The following is a 19,314-nucleotide window of genomic DNA, read 5'->3' on the forward strand; positions in this document are numbered from 1 at the left end:
CCCAGCCCTGACCCAAATCAGCCCCTTCCCCAGGCCTCGGCCCACCTCAGTCCCTTCTCTCAACCCTGGCCCAGCTCAGTCCAGACCCTTCCCCGGGACCAGCTCCTTCCCTCAACCCTGGTCCAGCAAAGCCCCTTCCCTGGCCCAGGCCCAGCCCAGCTCAGCCCCTTCCCCGGACCAGCCCTTTCCCTCAACCGTGGCCCAGCAAAGCCCCTTCCGCAGCCCAGCCCCTTCCCTCAAACCTGGCCCAGCTCAGCCCCTGCCCAGCCCGGCGCAGACCGAGCCCAGCTCAACCGCTTCCCCAGGCCCGGCCTGGCTCAGCCCCTTCTCTCAAACCTGGCCCAGCTCAGCCCCTGCCCAGCCCGGCCCAGCCCAGCTCGACTCCTTCCCCCGGTCCGACCCTTCCCTCAACCCTGGTCCAGCTCAGCCCCTTCCCTAGCCCAGGCCCGGCCTGGCTCAGCCCCTTCTCTCAACCCTGGCCCAGCTCAACCCCTTTCCCCGGCCTTGGCCCAGCTCAGCCCCCGGCCCTACTTCCGGGTCCCCTCCCGCAAGGCCTTCTGGGCCAGCCCCCCCCCCCCCCCCGGCGCGGCCGCGCGCGCCCCCGTGACACGTCACGCGGAGGGGGCGGGCAGGGCGGTTGCGTCACCGCGCAGCGCCCCGCGCGTGACGTCAACGCTTCCCCTTCCCTAACGCCCGCGGAGGGACAGGGCGGGGGGGTGGGGGAGAGGAGGCCCCGCTCCGCCCCCTCTTATGAATGACGGCTGCGTTGACCAATGAGAAGCGGCTAAGGCTTGAGTGATGCGGCGGGTGACCAATGGCGAGGAGGCGGAGCGGCAGGAGGGGGCGGGGCCGTGCAGCCGGGCGGCCGGGGCGGGCTGGGCTGCGCCTGTCAGCGGGGCGGCGGGATGGCGGCGCTCTACGCCTGCACCAAGTGCCACCAGCGCTTCCCCTTCGAGGCGCTCAGCCAGGGCCAGCAGCTCTGCAAGGTCCGGGGAGGCCGGTGGGGCCCGTGGGGGCGCTGGGGGGAAGGGGATTTGCGGGGGGCTTGTCTGTGAGGGAGCTGCTGGGGGGGGGGTGAAGGGCCGACTACAGGGCTGTTTGGGAAGGAAGGGAGGCAGGAGGGCGTTTGGAGGGCCTGGGGGCTCTTGGAGGGCCTGGGGGTAACTGAGGGGTGGGGGCTGTTTGTGGGGAGGCCCTGAGGGAGGTTTGGGCCTCGGGGAGGTTGTTTGGGGCCTGAGGGTACGGGGTGGGCAGTTGGGGGCTGTGTGGGGAGGGGCTGGAGGCATGGGGGCGACTGGTAGAGCCTGGGGGCCGTTGCGTGGCGGGGGCGGGGGGATATGGCGTTGAGGGGCTAGTATCTGGGAGCTGTTTGTCAGGGGGACCTGAGGGCACTGCAGGCCGTTTGGGGGTGCTGGGGGTATTTGGAAGGCGTTGGAGAGGGAGTCGTGGGGCTGTTGTGGAGAATTGGGGGGTAAGTGGATGCTGTTCATGAGGGAAGGCCTGGGGGCAATTGAAGGGCTGTTTGTGAGGGGGGGTGTTAGCAAGGGGAGAGAACTGGGGCATTTGGGGGATGCCAGGGTGTTTGGGACGGTCTGGGGATGTTTAGGGGAGATCTTGTGGTATCTTGAAGGAGGTAGATGGGTTTTGGGGCACAGTCTGGATGGGTGAGGAAGAATGAGATCAGGGATGAGACAAGGAATAGAGGGCAGGAAATGAAGTAGCCTGGGATTGCTGAGGCAGATGGGGTAAAGCAGACGGGCACAGGGAAACCTCCGAAGCATGGGGTGAGAGAAGAGCCGGGACAGTGCACTCCGGGCACAGGAAGCTTGTGGAGGGCAGAGGTGTGAATAACTGTGGCAGGACTCCGTGTTCCTGCCCTGGGAGGTGAGGCCAACCACTGTGACCCTTGTCTGTGGGCGTTGGGCACAAATAAGCCCTCGTTACGAATCTCAGTTTACTTGTGGGTCACCTGTGACACACGCCATTCCTGTTGCCCTTCCTCTGCTCTCAGCCCTTGTGAGAGCAACATGACTGTACAAGGAGGAAGGGTTTGGAGTTTGGCAGATGTGTGTACGTGCGGTGGGTGCAGAGGTCAGCAGGTGATCTAGTATTTTTGGGAAACAGTGTGTGGGGGAAGCACTGCATCTCACCAAACGCTTCTGTTGTTGCAGGAGTGCCGGATTGCGCATCCCATTGTTAAATGCACTTACTGCAGGACTGAATTCCAGCAGGAAAGGTAAATGCCCGCTGAACTGGGGAGAGGATGTTTTCTTTAGAACAGACGCACCCGAGGAACCGTAATGTTTCCACGCCTTTGATGACTGAGCCTTAACAGATTGTTGCTGTGGAATACTGGGGGGAACTTTGGCCTTCCTCAAAGGTCTGCTGGGCGAGTTGGTATGCCTCTGTGGTGTCCTTAGATTTGCACCTTTTGCTTGGTTTTTATTTTTGGTCAGGGTTCAGATGCATCTTCCAGTAAAGGATGTCAGTGCATCTTCTCACGAGTTTTCCTCTTACCTGATTTCTGGTATCCAAAAATTATTTCCTAATGTGTTTTCTTTAGCTGTGCTTTTGCCTTTTTTGCCTTTTTGCAAGTTATGTAGCTTACAGAGGAAGGATTGCTAAATCCAGTAGCTGAGTGCGGGCAGTGTGTGGGGTGTTCTTTCCTGTGTTTGTTGGTCAAGACAGAGGTGTATTTGTCCTGCCTTAACCTCGTCATCCAGACCGGACCTCCTCCAGAACTGAGGCTGTCACCAGTGCTGAGTCACGCCTGCTGCCAATTAGCCGTTGATCAGACCCCTGTATTTGTAAGGGCAAAAAACTGGTGTCATCTGGGGATGCCTTAATTAAAAAATACCTCCTACTAGTACTACTTTTTGGCAAATTATCCTCAACCAGATGGGTATAGGAAATGCACTTTGATATCTGAGTCCCTAGTGAAGATGAAAACAGTCTTGCCACTAGAGACAGAGCCTAGGGGAGACTGAGATCCTAACCACAGAGGTTTAATTTTCTTTGAGGAAGTGTTAATAGAATGATCTGTCCTTCTTTTTAACAGCAAAACCAACACAATATGCAAGAAGTGTGCTCAGAACGTGAAGCTCTATGGAACAGTAAGTGAGCAGGGCTCGTTCTCACCAGCCTTTTTTCCTTTCATCTTTCTTGTCTTTATCCTGCTGAATCCCAGAGCAGTTTTATAGGTTGGCTCTGTTGTAATAGCATGACTGATCAATAATATGTGGGTCCCTCAGGCGTGAAGCTTTTACCTTTTCTCTTCTTTTAGTGCAGAAAAGAGACGCTCTGCATCATTTGAGGCCAGGAAATGAACTATTCGATACCCAATAGAAACAAGAGCATGCTTACACAAACTGAGATTGCTGCAGGAAGCAGTGATAAATCTTTCTTTCCTGCCTGTCTGAAATCTGAAAAAGCAATTTTGATTGTTTCTATTTTGGTGTTACACATTTTCTGAAGATTTCATAGCCCTTAATAAATGGTCTGGGTGCCATGGCTAAATACATTTAGCTGGAGACCAGCGGTCCAGATGTAGTTATGTCTCCTGGATCAGCATTATACTTAGGTTGGAATGAGGAAATAAAAGTTTTGAAGTGATGGGGAGAAGGGGAAAGAGCAATGTATTAATGTAATTAGGCAGCACTGCTCTATCAGTTGTTCTTGTTTCTTAAAGCCAAAACCCTGCCAGTACTGCAACATTATAGCAGCATTTATTGGAAACAAGTGCCAGCGTTGCACGAACTCCGAAAAGAAATACGGACCTCCGCACTCTTGCGAGCAGTGCAAGCAGCAGTGTGCATTTGACCGGAAGGATGACAGAAAGAAGGTCAGTATCTCTATAAAAGGAGGCCAAAAAGGTAAAAGGGCTGATGGCAGTGATTGTCTGTCCATCTCCCTCACATAATCTCGAGCATTTCAAAAGGGGGGGTCTCTTTGTTGTAAAGTATTTTTCTGGAGTTGCGCTTTGCTGTGGGAGCTGTGTTGTGGAGCTGTTTAGCCTTTGAGCCCCTCAACTCCTTTGCCAGATCAGCTGTGGAAGAGCTCTTGCATTTGGCCGAAGGGTAGGTGGGCTGGCAAAGGAGAACGCGCCTCTGAGTGAAACGTGAGGTGCCTGCTTGGGAAGAGGGGTGGGGAACGATATTTGTGCTGTAGCCTGAGGAGCTGGAAGTGCCATACCTCCACCAGGAACCCCATTCAATGGCTTCTGCACGCCCTGTGCTTAAACAACATAAGTGCTTCTTAGGAGGTGTGTATTTCTAAGGCCTGCTTCCTGCAGGCTATAAACATCTCTCACTGATAATCCCTGTCCTCCTGCGGATCCTCCTCAAGCAGAGACCCGATGTGTTTTGGTCTCCAGTGATTACCCTGTCACGTACCATTCTTTGGTGTTGCTTTGACAGAAATCCCACCAGAGGTAGCCTGTCCTGGGGAATGGGTGCTATAAGACGGTCGGTAAGCGAAGCTTGGCAGAGGCTGTTGTTACGATAGATAAGCTGCTATTAATGAGTGCTGTCTGCATTGCACCAGCCATGCCAGATGCAATTCTTACCCTTTCCAGATACTCAAGGGATCCTTTTTGAATTGCTGCTTGTTCGTATGTGATCTTAAGCCTGACGGTGCTTCTTGTCTTCTCTGTGTTTGGTTTGTGGGCAGGAAGGAAGACCAAAACTTCTCCCCCTTTCTTTCTCTCGCCTTCCAGGTGGATGGCAAGCTGCTATGCTGGTTGTGCACGCTGTCCTACAAACGGGTCCTACAGAAGACCAAAGAGCAGTGCAAACACCTGAGCAGCTCTTCCCGGGCGAGCCTGCAAGAGAAGGAACAGTACAGTAGGCTCAGCAGTGGCAGCCACTATAACAGGTAACCTACAGGAGCTTTTCTGTTGCGCAGGGTGAGCTTGCCTCTGGGGTGAGCAAAGAGGGTGCCTGGCTGCTCCACGCTCCCTAGGCGCGCTCCTTAAAGTAACAGGGAGAAGCGCCTGAGGGCTCGGCACCTTGGTGATGGGTTTTGGCAGTTGTCTGTTGTTCGGGAGAATCTGGCTAAGTCAGGCTTTGCTAGTTTGCAAACCCCACTGCGCTGGAGTAGACTTGTAGTCCGACAGTGCTTTTTAGTGATTCAACTTACTGAACTTGTATACAATTAAAGCTAAATTGCATTTGTAAAATTTAATGATTGAAATGTAGATTTTAAGCGTGAGTTGTTCACCTACCTACTGATCTGACTGACGCATTGCTTTCTGTTTATTTTTAGTCTCCAGCTACTCTTCAAGGAATTAATTTTTTATCATTCTTTCTTGTGCTAGGAAATCTTGTTTTAATAGGTTCAAAGTGGGTGGGAATATTTATCTGCTTCTCTGTTTTAGACTGCAAGTCATTTAGGTTCTGACATGCGATTTCCTCGTTTTTCTAGCCAGAAAACCTTATCCACCTCTTCTATTCAGAACGAAATCCCAAAGAAGAAAGCCAAGTTTGATGCTATATCTGCCAATGGTGACAGGTGAGCCTGTTACATGGGGAAATTGTGGGTGGGCGGTCTTGTTTGCTAAGTTTTTATAAGACAGAGTTCCGTGCAAATAGGAGAAAGCTCTTATGCTAGAGCAGGGATCTTGAGCTTTGGGACCTCAAGGGGCTGTGTTAGCAGCTTTCCGGAACCTGGCATGCCAGTCTTATCTGGCATTTAGACATAGGTTTGAAGAGGAAAAGAATACCTAGCGTCTGTACCTGCTAGAATAGAAACTGCTTGTTGGCTGAGCTCCCCAACAGTTAGAAAAACTGCAGCCAGATCAGCTTTATCCTCTCCATGCTGTTACAGGGAGAGGGGGGCTCTTGGCTGCGCTGTAGGGTTGAGGTCTGCAGGTTTTGTGCTTTCGGGGCTATCAGACAGATCTGCAGGGAGACTGCCTCAGAGGAGAGGATCAAGGCCCACCTCCCATTTCCTCTCCTGCCTTCTGGGGGAGGGACAAGCAACCAAACAGCTTTGAAAGCATCCGATCCCATTCTGCAGTCGCAGTTTTTGCTGGATTGTGTTGATGCCAGCTGCATGCGCAGCAGAATGGGAGTCACTAGCAGAAACAGGAGATTGAGATGGATTTTTATTTTTTTACGGTCTTGTACATGCATATTTTCATTCCTGCCTTTCCTCTCTGATTCTCAGCGTTCCTTCCTCTCCCGAGATGCTTTGTCCCCCTATCCAGAGTGCCCCGTCCACGCTGGCGCAGTGGGCTGCTTCCCAACAGAGTCTCGGTGCCCACCATTGTCCTGTTTCTCAAGGCACTGACATCCTGAAGTGAGATCACCCGTTGTTTTCTCCCCTGTTGCCCTCCCTCCCTCACTCCCTGGGAAATGCCTCCTACACGGAAACTGTCCCTCTCGATGGATTTCTTTCCAAACAGCAGTGAATTGGGACCAGAGCATAGGCTCATTAGTGCCAAAGGGTCTGTTAAAGCCACTGGTAATTCATTAATTGCTACCTGCCTTGAATGTCTTGTCTTCGAGATCACAAATCACATCTATCCTATAGATACTATTGACATCTTGTCGATGTTTGTTAATATGTGAAATGCTACAATGGGAAACAGAACTTAAATATTTGTAAGGCAGTGATTCCTATGGAGTTGTCTAAAAGACCATTTATCATCTGAATGGTGTTTTCAGTGAAAGGCTGGAAAATCTAAGGATTAACTGTGGCTTGGGAGCTGCGGCTGAGCGCGGAGTGGTCAGAGAATTCATCTGACTGCCTTCAGTGCTGGTGAGAGATCCCTGGTAGAACTGGTGCAGCCCATCAGCGTTCCCTCTAGAGAGGTTCCTGCTCACCTGCTGAGGCTGCTCTCCGGGCTATAGCGCAGCACCAGGTATTTTTATCTGCTCACTAAAGCCTGGGCTGAGACCTGACAACTCATTGTAATACCCCTGCTGGCTTGAAAATACCCAAGAAGCAAAAGGTCCCATGCTCTGGCATCAATTGCTCAGCCATTCGTTTGCAAAACAGGAGCATGCACTAAAGGAATCAAATGCCTTCATTTTGCTCTTGTGTCAGATGTTGTCAGTCTGGCTCCTGCCAAGGCTGTGGTCCTTGCCACAGACTTTTTTTGATGAATCCCAGTAACAAACTGTGTGTAATTTTAGCAACTACTGAAGAGCTCCAGCAATGTGCTGTAGAAAAGGCAAGCTGCAGCTGCCTTAAATAGACACATGGCTGTGTTTCTTGAGAGGAATAATAATGGTGGTTCATTAAGTGTGGTTTTGGAGTTGCAGGGCTTTTTGTGAGGATGAACCCCCCCAAAACCCTCCCCTTTTGCACAATTTTCTGTAAGATTGTTCCCCCCCCCCAGAGTCAGCCTGGAGTCCGGGTCGCAGCCTGAGTGTGGAGTTAGGGCCTGCCGCAGTGCAAGGATGTTTTCAGCGGCAGCAGCGTAGTCTGGAGTGGGGTGATACACATCCAGCACCTCTTCGCTGCTGAGATCAGTCACAGCTTTCTGTACAGCGTGTCTTGGCCATGGGCTCTAGCCAAAGGTCTGATGCAGCCTTCAGCTGGACAAAATTTGGGCACACGTGAGCTCAGTTGACTTTGGCAACATCTCCAGCAGGGTCCAACTTATCTGCAATTGTCGCTCCTTTGTGGATACAATAAGTGCGTCTTACTGAATTCCCTCTGTATGTGATTCTCTTACATATTTTGGAGTGGATGTTGCTCCCAATGGCTGTGATATGGGGACTGAGTGATTTCCGAGGTCATTTAATGTGTGGCGATGAATGGTTTGTGCTGGGTGAGCTCTGTGAGGAGCTAACAGCACTGGCCCTGCTTGCCCACTGTCTCTTGATCACTGCAGACCTTGACCTACTAATCCTGCTGTCCTGGGCTGCCCCTGCCTGTGTGAGCACCCCAGTGTCACCTCCAGCCTCTGGTGCTGTGCTGCCCTGATTCGGGCAGGGCTTGGTGTCCCCATCCTCTTGTGCAAATGCTGCCAGAAGTGTTTTTATGTTCCAGACTCTGCGGATCAACATGCTGCAGTCCCTTCTTCTGTGACTATAGACAAGGTGCTAAATTGTGCTTTTAACACCAAGCCATGATGAGCGCTGCTGACTGAGCTGGCTGGGGGAGGGCAGTGATGCTGCAGGATGCTGAGCAGCAAAGTTCATTTAGTACAACCATTCTCATTTGCGTAGAGAAGTCCTGGACTGCACCTGCTCTTGGTGGTGTTAGAGGAAGTGTAAGTTCAGGTGCTGGTTCCTGTTGACCTGGATGGATTTTTGCTCATGGCGGGTATTTTTGTCTGAGGTGAAACTTGGGTGCTGGTTCGGTCAGCCTGGTTCGTGACTCTTTATGCTAGCCTGACTTGAATAGCAAAATCTTCAAGTTTGGTGTTTGTTTTGGCTGATTTCAACCATTTAACAGGTATGGAGTTTAAGGTAGTCATAGAGAGGCAGGTGGCTTAGGAAGAACTCCATTTTTTCCTCTGTCTCCATTGAAAGCAACAGGAGCTCATTAAATGACTTTAATTAGAGGCATGCATTTTAGACTGTTCAAAGCACATGTCCCCCTGACCTATTCCAAGGGGCTAGGAGTATGGAGTTTGTTTGTAGGGGTAATGGCTTTTTTTAGTTGGTTGGTCGTTTTAATTTTTAATCTGTTTCTTAAAGGAATGGAGCAACTTGTATTTGGCAGTTTTCCTTCTAATTTTGGAGTCTCGGGCTGCTTCCATAACGTGGGGTTTAAGACAGAGAAACCTTTCATTACTAACTTGTCAGTCTTTTAAAAAAAAAAAAAAGAAAAAGGAAAAAACATAGCTGCTTCTTTAATTAGCACCTTGACACATATCAGGGTGCATCTTGCAGCAACTGGACAGAAAAATACCTGCCTGCGCTCAACATACTTGACAGGAGAGGATGCCTGGGCACCCTGAGCCCACCGTCACCCACTTGTGGGTGCAGAGCCCAGAGTCCTCGACGCCCTGGGTCTGGCTACCGGGTTGTCTGAGTGCGAGAGCAGCTCTGTGGAAGGCTGGTGGCCCGCCTGTCCCTTCTCCCCGCTGGGTGGCAGGGCCGGCTCTCACCTCCTCGACTCCACAGTGTGCTCTGCAACAGGAGCTGACAAGGAGGGAATTTTTCCTGCCGGAGCCGCACAGGGAAATGTGAGCATCTCCCAGCACTCTTTATCACCCCAGGATATGGCAGGAGGCAAGCCTGCCTGGGCAAAGGAATGGTGTAAGCAAGAGTTTGTTTTGAGCCAGAGGGAATCAGTGAGGAAGCCTTTATTTCTCTGTAGAGGCTGCTTTTTTTTTCTCTCTCTTTCTCTCCTCCTCAGCATATTTGCACTGAGTGGGAAATTAAAGCTGCTGTTGGTAATGTGCTTGCACACAGAAAGGTGCTGGAGCACCCACCATCATCTTGCACAGCCTCCGCTTGGGGGAACTGTACTCGGGAATGGTTTTAAAATGGAGGTATTCTCTACTAATGTGCGTGTATGAACCTCTCCTGCACTCGAGAGCTGCCCAGCGTGACAAGCACAGCGCCAGAGCTGGGTACCCAGGGACGTGCCGCATCTTACGGTGTGGGCTCTGCTGTCAGCATGTTTTAACCATGAAAGACTCTTCCACTGCAGGCTGCCTCCTGCAGACCCTCCGTTCTGAGTTTTCCTTTGCCAAGCTTTCTCTCCCAGTGCCGCAGGGCTGTCCTGTGACTTTCAGATCTGTGAAGCTGCCCCTGCTCAGTTTCCCTCTGTAGATTCCCCAGCACAGTGGTGGAAAGAGCCTTTTCTTCTGCCAGATCCTTGCTAACCAGTCGAAACGACACAGAGTGTGCTTTTAATTAGGCAGTGGATTATTTCCAGGCACAAGAGGAGAACCTGTGTGAAGTGAGCGGACAGTGTTCTCAGCCTCAGTGTACGGATGGGGGACTGGAAGCACGGAGGTGGCAGCGTATTTGAGAGGGGGAGCATTTTGGGTTCAGACCATGCCTTCCTCAGTCCGCTGCAGCTCCCAGCTTTAGAGCTGAATGCAGGCCTTAAGATATATATTGACCTACTCTGGAGGCTTTAAAAAAATGTCAGGCTTCAGGTAACCCTGGCTATTTATAGCCGCAGTGCTGTCTGATAACGGCCAGACTTGAAGTAATCTTCTAGGTGAAGCTTTGTTGTCTTATTACTGTTAACTTTTTATACAGCAATTTCAGGTGTGTGTGGCTGGGAGTGTGCTGCCCTTTTATCACCAGGAGATAAAAATCGGGTTTATCGTTACAGCAGTGAGGAACAGAAGGCAGGCAAAGATCAGGTGAGGTCCCTGGGCCTGTAGTTTGTTGTATTTTACAATCTGAAATATTCCTGTAGTGCAAGACTGTGCGTGGCTGCCCCCTTCACTGGGTATCACGTAGGGACACTTGTGAATCACCAGTGCAGGAGAGCGACTTGCCCAGATAAGTTTTCAGCTGGTTGCTTAGGTTTAGAGTACCTGGTGGTGCACAAGTAGTGCGTTCGGCTATTTCTCTGTCTTCTGGAGAGAATCTTTCCTGCTCTCAAGTGGTGATGAAACTTTTTCCTAAATTGCTGTGTCAGGGTGGAATCAAAATACAAAAGTCCAGCATGTCTTCTTACCCCTTTTCCCTGCTGAGGACAGTGCTGACTTTAATCTAGGTATCTCCCTTTGCTTTGTTTGTTTAGCTTGAGGTTATTTGTTTCTCTTTCATGTTCCTTCCTTGCCAGAATGTTTGTTTACATTTAGTGAAAAATTTTGCTGTGCATCCAAGGACTGCCTGCGAGCTAGGAGGCTTCCTAAGTGCTTGTACAAAGTTTCATTAGCTCTCTGATTGCTGTCCCCAACTCTTTGGTTGGAAAAGGGATCCTTGCTGTTCGAATGGTTGCTGCAGACGCTGGCTGATGTCACCTGTAGCAGTCCCGTGTCCCTGCTGATCACGCGATAATACAACTCAATATATCGCACGTAATCCCTGTTGCCTCTGTTTCATACCATGTGCTTCCCAAATTCCATGTGGCATCCAGGGCAGGGAAACAGGTAACACCTGCATTCAAGGAGTGTTTGGAGGACGCAATGTGTACCATGAAACGATTCCCGTTCTCCTTCGAGTGCCGTCTGTGGGCGTTTCCCTGCCTCAAGGAAGAGAAGGGGTCCTGATGAGAGTCTTTCCCTCTTCTTTGTTGCAGTTTTTCTCCGGACCTCGCCCTGGACTCTCCTGGCACTGACCACTTTGTTATCATTGCCCAGCTGAAGGAGGAAGTGGCTACTTTAAAAAAGATGCTGCACCAGAAAGATCAGATGATTTTGGAGAAGGAGAAGAAGGTACAGCCCTTGGCTTGCTTCCCCCCCACAGCATGCTGACATATTCACGCAGATCGCACTCCAGCGGAGTCTGGCTTTTTATCTCGGAGTGAGCAAGAGAGTTTCTGGCTGTTTCCAGGCTGCCTCCTTTCCAAAGTTAAAGGGGGTTTCTGGACCCACCCAGGAGATCTCATTTCATAAAGGGTCATTTTCTGACCACTGTCTTGGAGACCTCCATGTTGGGGCAAAACTGAGAGGAAACATGCCGCTCTGTGCAGAAAGACAGCCCTGGCTGCTCCTGCTTCTCTGTGCTGCTCAGTGGTACGGTTCTGGTCTCTTTGCGCTCCCCCTACCCACCCCAGCACGTTTCTGAACTCATCCAGTCTGACACAACTTCTGCGGAGGTGTTTTCTGTGGCAAGGTTCGCCTGGGGTTAAAGCCTTTATTTCTTCTTCCACCTCACTTGCTTCTTACTGGTTTATCTGCAGATCACAGAGCTGAAGGCCGACCTGCAGTACCAGGAATCGCAGATGAGGGCAAAGATGAACCAAATGGAGAAGACACACAAGGAGGTCATGGAGCAGTTACAGGTGACAGCATTTTTGTTTTAATTTGCTGAGCTGTGCTGTACCCAGGAGTGACCGAGGACACTCCTGTTCACAACACCCCGTGAGCTGCTGCACACACAGCTCTTCTAACGCTTCTCCGCCCTGTCCTGCGGCCTCTCTGCTCTGCCGGGCGAGCCCCTCCCCAGCTCTGTACCAGGCTGCGGTACATCATAACCCCTATTTATATCCTCCTTGCTGCTCTCTACTCAGGCTCAGACTTCTGTATTGTAAAGCGCTGTGTTGTGTCCCCCGTGGACTAGATGGGAACCCTCAAACTCATTTTAACCCCTTGCCAAAAGCAGGTTTGAACATGTTTCTCCCGACTGCAGAACCTTTGTCAGCTCCCTGCACCACGTAGCTCTTAATGTGATTTATGTGACCGGTTACCAGAGAGAACAAAGCTTCAGAAACAATTGGCAGTTCCTCTAGCACTGTATCTCTCTAGTCCAAATAAAGGAGTCCCTGAGCTGGAGGGAACAGGGAGAGCAGGATTCTTGTCATGGCCATGGAAACACTAGGCAGACTATCAGCATGAATACGCTCTGAGCCACCGACAAGATCGGGTCAAAGGGGAGCTGGTTACAGGGAAGAAACCAGACACAGAAATGAACTTTGCACCCTTTAATTACTCTGGGGTTTATAATGGTCTAAAGCCCTAGCCATGAGAAATGGGAGGGGATAAGACAAAAGGCTTGTATGTTCCCCCTGAGAAAACAGCCCCTCCTCCATCAGCACACACCCAAGTTAATTATCGGAGTGGAAGACAGGTTTTAGAGACTACAGCTGCTGTCAGAAAGCTGGTGCCTGTGAGATCCCCTTCACAATGCACATTCTTAAGCGCTGTAAGCCTGTCTGAAGGTTGGAATATCTGTGTGTGGTGTGCCGAGGGCTGGCTGCGCGTCCCGCTCCTCGTGAGCTGGGAGGCACTGGTGGTTTGTGTTTGAGGGACTGATGACAGCCAGAGCCTTCTGTCTCTGTTCTGCTTTATTGATCCTGCGCTGCCTGTGTCAGCCCAGAGCTGTTTCTATCTCGTAGCTTTGGGTGGCCTGCAAAGAATGAGTTAGTGTTTACTCCGGTTCTGAATAGACAATTTTCCATTAGCCCAAACCACCACTTTTTGGTTGCCTTGACAGCCCTGGCTGCGAGGTCAAGGGCTAAGTGGGAGACGACCCCCCCCCCCCCATCCTTGCAGTGGTTTAAGGCAGCGCACGCTGGTTGCTCGGTGTGTGTGGGAACAGGATACCCCGCTGCTGCCTCTGCTGTAGCTCAAGGAGGACTTCTGCCTTGAAAGCTGTCGGACACCTTCCAACAGCCTTAAACTTGCTTAATTCTGAAAAGAAAAAGGGAGCAGCAGCTCCACGAGCAGGTTTGCCTGCAGCCTCCTGTCTCTCCTGGGTGGGTGGAGAGGGGTTTGCATGTCTGTGCGGTTTGTACTTAGCTCGGACTGGGACTGCCCCGAACTCCTTCTCTCTGGTGTCCGAATGTTTGACTTCAGCTGGTATTGACTGAGGCTCTGGAAACTTTCTTCACTGATTCCAAAATAAAAATTCAAATCCACTCGGTGTACTGTAGGTGCCTTGAAGTGTTCATATGATTCACTTTTTGAACGTGCTGTGGGGGTTTTATTATTTTGTGTTGTCTTTTCTTGGGGGGAAGCAGGGGTGCCTGTATTCTTCCAGTCTGCAGGAGGTAAAAGAAGCTGCTTTACCGCGTGCAGCACTGGAGCAGAGGGTTTAATTCCTCTAGTAGCCCTTTGCATATTCATTCATTCACTGGAAACCAATGCAGAAGACCCGTATCTGGCTTCACATGGGTTCTACCCTTTATCCTACTGCTGTAGCGTGATTTACAACATAGGCTAGAGGAGAGTGAGCTCAGAAGTTTGGTGGAAGGGGCTAGAGAGCCTTGTGCCTAAGTTGCCATGACTTTTAATTCAGCATAAAATAGAGAGACTAAGTCGTTTCATGTTTGGTGGGTTCGGAAGGCTTCTAGTGGGGATGCAGGGTCAGCACAGCACTGAATCCTGATAAAACGTTGGTGGCACGTGACGAAACCAAGGGTGAAGCAAAGCTGGAGAACAGTCAGCTGCTCCAACCCGCTTTTTTTGATAGAAGTGAGAGCGCGGGGTGGGGGAAGCTGGCCTTCGAGTTGCTAAAACAAAGAGTCAGGACGGGAGCTTCAGTCACCAGAGTTTTGCTCCGTCGCCTCTCACGCTGTGAAAGCAGGGTGGCTGGTGAAAGGGGAAGGAAGGAAGGCAAGCCAGTCCCGCTGACCTTGGTGAGTGTCCTCGGCTGGTTTAATGCGAGTTGCGCATTTGTCACCTTTCACCGTGGAAGCTGTTAACTTTCAGCCCACTTCTCAGTTACAGCGGGGGGACGCGAGGGGGAAGGGATGTGCAGAGCCCTTTCTGGGTGGTTAGAGATGAGATGCGGGACTTGAGCTCGTGCTGTGATGCCGCGCAGCAACATCCTCCTTTTTTTCGCCTGCGCGCAGGATGCCAGCAGCTTCTGTCCAGGCAATTCTAGGATCCCTAGAACCGGTGATGATCCGTGCCATTAAATACCCGTTTTCACTGTGTTTCCAGGCCAAGAACAGAGAACTCCTGAAGCAAGCAGCTGCCCTGTCGAAGGGCAAAAAGCCTGAGAAGTCGGGAGCAATAACCTCCCCTTAAAACCAAACCCCCCAGTCTGGGAGCTTTCCCCAGCATTAGCCAAGGAGTCTAGGAGACCCGCCTGATCGCTGGAAGCCAAAACCTCAGTGTTGTCACTATCCCACTGCCGTGGACTCGATGGAAACGCCTGGTGTGTGTTGCCTTGCGACAGCATGCTTCAGCGTGGCTGGTTTCGATCTCTGTTGAGTACCGGTCTGTTGATCCGCGGGGAGAGGTCCCAGCCATCCTAAATATTCCCCCCCACACACACACCCCTTGAAGTACTGCATTCTGGACGAAATTTTTTTCCTAACCAGTTACTACCACTGCCAACCCTTTCCATTAGCAAACAGGAACCTGCTGCATTAGAGACTTCGTGCTGGTTCCCAACCTGCTGCTGGGAGGCAATAACCGTGGCCAGTCGTTAACGCAGATAAGACGGGAGCTGCGTGTGGTGGGAGCTTGAATTTTTTTTATTTTTTTATTTTTTTCTTGAACTGTTCCCTCTTCAAAAGGAAGCCGATAAATCACCAGCCCAACAGACGTTACTGGAAGGTTGTGCCACTGCTGAGAACGGTTGATCCAGCTTTTTGAAGATGCTTCCAAAAATGGGGGCTTATGTATTTATCTTGGAAGTTTTTTGGGTTTGTTTTGTTTTGTTTTTTTGCTTTTCTATGTCAACTTGGCAAACTGAACTGCCTGGTTTTGTGTTTTCTTGTTTTGTTCTGATACCTTTTGGGTTGGGAGCCAGAGTGTAATGATACAGACCCAAATTTCACCCCGTATCCCCCTTCCCCTGCCCCGGTGCCCTGGTTACTCGGTGACCTTTGAGGCTTTGATGACTTCTGCAGCTTGGTGTGATCAAGCGTCTCTTACTCCATTGCTTTATGCGAGGAGAGTTCAAGGCTTGGATGTTCCTTCTGCTCCCCTCAGTCCCTGGATGGAGCTGGCCCTCTTCTCTCCCTTTCCCTGCCCCATAGCTCCCTTCCAGATGCAGAAATAGGGGCCAGGTTGGCTCCAGGAAAGCGCTTACTCAGGCAGCGACCCAAGTCAGGGAGTGGTTTTTTTGGGGGCTCTCCAGGGACGTTTCTCACTGCTGATTGAAAACCAGCAGAATAAAAGGGCTACGGAAGTTCCCTGTAACAGGGACGTGCTTCTCAGAAACGGCACGGAGACCACAGACCCTTCCAGCTCCCCAGGCTCGGGCTTTTGGGGTTTGGGGGGGGTGGATAAAAAGCACTTGGCCAGTGCGGAGGGGAAGGCACGGCTCAGCTCCTCGCCAGCCGGGCACCCAGCTCCATTCCGGCTGGGAAGAAAGAGCTCAGGGTTTGGAGACCCTCGGGGCGGAGGAGTAGGAGATAAAACCTTTGGAGCAGCGCTAAAGGTAGGTAGCGAAGAGGAGAAATTGTCTTTTTTTGATGCAGGGCCGGCTGCTCCGTCAGGGTTTTTATTAAGCTTTTAACTTGTGATTTATTTTTTTCTCCTTTTTTTTTTCTTTTTTTTTTTTTTGTTACTAAAGATGACTTTATTCAAAGGCACTTTTTTTGATGATGTTGGCTTCCGGCATGGAAGGAGCACACTGCAGCATCAGACACTCTGCCATGTGGGGTTTTTTTTTTTTGTTCTTTTTTTTTTTTTAATTTTTTTTTAGGAGACTTCTGATGTGAAAAAAAGAGGGGAAAAAAAAAAAAAAAAAAAAAAAAGTTGTTACACTTTGCCAGAGTGTGACAGCAGGAAAATACTCACCTAATTTTATACTTCACACGTTTTTAGAAAATGAGGTGCGTTGACGGGATATTTTTTTTTTTTTTTTTTTTTAAATGGGGGCTTTGCTTTTTCGCTTCCCTCAAGATACAGAAATAAATAGAGGGAGAAAGGCCCTGTATATACTCTTACGTTTTGGGTTTTTTTTTTAATTGTGATAAATTGATCATGCAGTTGAGTAGCCGATGATTTGTAGTAATAACATTGTTCCTTTGTATGTTTGTAATAATGGAGATTTTAAAAGGGATGCTTTGATTTGTACAAAACTCTTGACAACTGTAAAAGTGTTTTAAAAAAAAAAAAAAGAATCCTCATCTGTGTCTGATACTTTCTATTTGCCTTAAAGAAAAAAAAAAAAAACCAAAACCAACAACCAAAGCATCGTTCCCCGCCTGGAACTGGTTTATCTCCTGCTGGCGGCTGCCTGGTCGAAGCGTCGGTCGTGCTGCTTCGGGGTCTGGTGCGTATGGGAAGGAGGCGGCATTTTTCCATTGTTTGGTTCGCTCCTACTTTTGTTTCTATCTTTAAATCCTCCCAGTGCAGCCTGTTGCTAGGATCCTCGTTACCTGGTTACATCCAGGACCCATCCGGCTGTATCCGACCACATCTATTCTCCATTTCCTTCCCCAACCGCATGAATGAAGGCAGAGCACAGGGAAAAAAAAAAAAAAAAATAACGCTCTTGGTGGGAAACAAAAAGACACCGAGGATAAGGGTGGTTTTTTTTTTAGGATACAGACGCAAACGAGGTGAGTAAACACCAGTTGTGTCTCGCAACTCTTCCCCTTATCTCAGCTGTGAGTCTGGAGGAAAATCTGCTTTATTGGTTTGGGGTTATTTAAAGATTCTAATTTTCCAGCAGAAATTTGGTAGTGGGGAAAAAAAAAAAAAAAAAACAAACCAAAACCAAACAAACTCTCCGCAGATTTCCCTTTGGAAATGTCCCGCGTCCTTGTGGGAGCCGGAGCTGAGTTTTGCGCTCTCCCCGTCCCCTGTGGGTACGACGTCCCGGTGCTTTCCCCTGGTAGGGCAGGGGACCTGCCCCGTCCTCGGCCGTCTGTTCCCAGGGCGCGGGTGGGAAGAGGCAAACCCTAGTTCTGGGGAAACACCTCGACGGCTTTTCCAGCTCAAACTAATCCTTCCATATTAGATATTTTTTCAAAGCCCGGAGTTGCGCGCAGAAAACAGCTGTTTGGCTGGGAGTCATTAGTTGTGACAAATACATAAGAATCAGAGAATGGTCTGTGTTGGAAGGGACCTTTCAGATCACCGAGCCCAACCATCACCCCAACGCTGCCAAAGCCACCACTACCCCGTGTCCCTCAGCACCACGTCTGCCCGGCTTCTAAATACCCCCAGGGATGGCGACTCCACCGCTGCCCTGGGCAGCCTCTTCCAACGCTTGACAACCCTTTCCGTGAAGAAATTTTTCCCAATATCCATCCTAAACCTCCCCTGGCGCAACTCGAGGCCGTTTCCTCTTGTCCCATGGCCTGTTCCTTGGGAGAAGAGCCCGACCCCCCCTGGCTGCCCCCTCCTTTCAGGGAGCTGTAGAGAGCGAGAAGGTCTCCCCTCGGCCTCCTCTTCTCCAGGCTGAACACCCCCAGCTCCCTCAGCCGCTCCTCACCAGACTTGTTCCAAAATAACGAAATTCAGGGTTAAATGCAGGGAAGAAAGACAGTTTCTATGAAATCATTCTCGTAGGTGCTATTCCAATCTCTTTGTTATTCTTCCAATCTCTTTGTCTTCTCGCGCCTGTGGAAGCAGAGGCTGATGTGCGCCAGGCAAGGATTTCATCCCGGGTTTGCTGGATTTCAGCCCCTAGAGGGAGGGATGTCCTTCTTGGAGCGCTGGAGCTCTCGCCACCTCGCTGGGTTTCTGCGGCTCGGGGTGATGCCTTGTGCTGTGCTGGGTTGGACCAAAAATCGGGGTTAGACCAAAAACCCAGGCAGAGGGTGCTGGGGATACCCGGGGAGAGGGTGCAAAGCCAGCAGGGTTTGTTGGCCGTGTCCCTCACAGGACTTGGGGCTTTCTGAGCTGAGCGTCGCGGCGGTGGCCTTGAGCAGCTCCTCGTCCCTCCTTATTAGGCTCGTTTTCGGATCACAGAACGGAGGGGTTGGAAGGGACCTCTGGAGATCATCCCCTCCAACCCCCTGCCAGAGCAGGGTCACCCACAGCAGGTGGCACAGGAACGCCTCCAGGCGGGGTTGGGATGTCTCCAGAGACGGAGACTCCACCACCTCTCTGGGCAGCCTGTGCCAGGGCTCTGCCACCCTCACAGCAAAGAAGTTCCTCCTCGTGTTCAGGTGGAACTTCCCATGTTCGAGTTTGTGCCCGTTACCCCTTGTCCTGTCCCCGGGCACCACTGAGAAGAGCCTGGCCCCATCCTCCTGACACCCGCCCTTTGGGTATTGATCAGCATTGATGAGATCCTCTCTCGGTCTTCTGCAGGCTGCACAGCCCCAGGTCCCCCAGCCTTTCCTCAGCAGAGAGATGCTCCAGTCCCCCCATCATCTTCATAGCCCTCCACTGGACTCTCTCCAGCAGTTCCCTGTCCTTCTTGACCTGGGGAGCCCAGAACTGGACCCAGCACTCTAGATTTGGCCTCCCCAGGGCAGAGCAGAGGGGGAGGATGACCTCCCTCCACCTGCTGGCCACGCTCTTTTTAATGCCCCCCAGGAGACCATTGGCCTTCTTGGCCGCAAGGGCACATTGCTGGCTCATGGGCAACTTGTTGTCCACCTGGACTCCATGGTTCCTCTCTGCAGAGCTGCTCTCCAGCAGGCCAACCCCTGACCTGTACCGGTGCCTGGGGTTATCCCTTCCAAGGTGCAGGACCCTACGCTTGCCCTCGTTGACCTTCATGAGGTTCTTCTCCGCCCAACACTCCAGCCTTGCTGAACGGCAGCGAAGGTCTCACCGAAGGTCTCGCTTTCTGGTGCGTCAGCCGCTCCTCCCAGTTTTGTCATTGGCAAACTTGCCGAGGGCGCACTCTGTCCCCTCATCCAGCT

The 19,314-nt window shown here is 51.0% G+C and overlaps 1 protein-coding gene across 3 annotated transcripts; it reads left to right on the forward strand.

The window, feature by feature from the left end:
- Positions 1–870: 870 nt before the first annotated feature.
- On the forward strand, positions 871–17,803 carry FAM76A (family with sequence similarity 76 member A). 3 transcript variants are annotated; one of them, XR_008469776.1, is made up of 11 exons: positions 873–986; positions 2,172–2,236; positions 3,059–3,113; positions 3,689–3,841; positions 4,715–4,872; positions 5,422–5,508; positions 6,166–6,297; positions 11,167–11,302; positions 11,770–11,871; positions 14,474–16,763; positions 17,035–17,800. XR_008469776.1 is itself a non-coding variant. In XM_054223809.1 (10 exons), exons 1-10 carry the CDS (start codon positions 906–908, stop codon positions 14,558–14,560), a joined length of 1,056 nt encoding a protein of 351 aa, XP_054079784.1. In that variant the 5' UTR covers positions 871–905; the 3' UTR covers positions 14,561–17,803. The 3 variants fall into 3 exon arrangements, 2 of the variants coding, with proteins under 2 accessions (XP_054079784.1, XP_054079785.1); XM_054223809.1 differs by having other exon boundaries at positions 871–986; positions 14,474–17,803; XM_054223810.1 differs by lacking the exon at positions 6,166–6,297 and having other exon boundaries at positions 14,474–17,799.
- Positions 17,804–19,314: the final 1,511 nt, after the last annotated feature.

Source organism: Rissa tridactyla, chromosome 18 (assembly GCF_028500815.1).
Source record: "Rissa tridactyla isolate bRisTri1 chromosome 18, bRisTri1.patW.cur.20221130, whole genome shotgun sequence".
NCBI classification, from domain to species: domain Eukaryota; kingdom Metazoa; phylum Chordata; class Aves; order Charadriiformes; family Laridae; genus Rissa; species Rissa tridactyla.

Coding starts and splice junctions, on each gene's coding strand:
- FAM76A (XM_054223809.1), top strand. CDS start 906: ATGGCGGCGCTCTACGCCTGCACCAAGTGCCACCAGCGCTTCCCCTTC. Junction 5,509..6,165: donor ATATCTGCCAATGGTGACAG/GTGAGCCTGTTA, acceptor TCTGATTCTCAG/CGTTCCTTCCTCTCCCGAGA. Junction 11,872..14,473: donor AGGTCATGGAGCAGTTACAG/GTGACAGCATTT, acceptor CTGTGTTTCCAG/GCCAAGAACAGAGAACTCCT.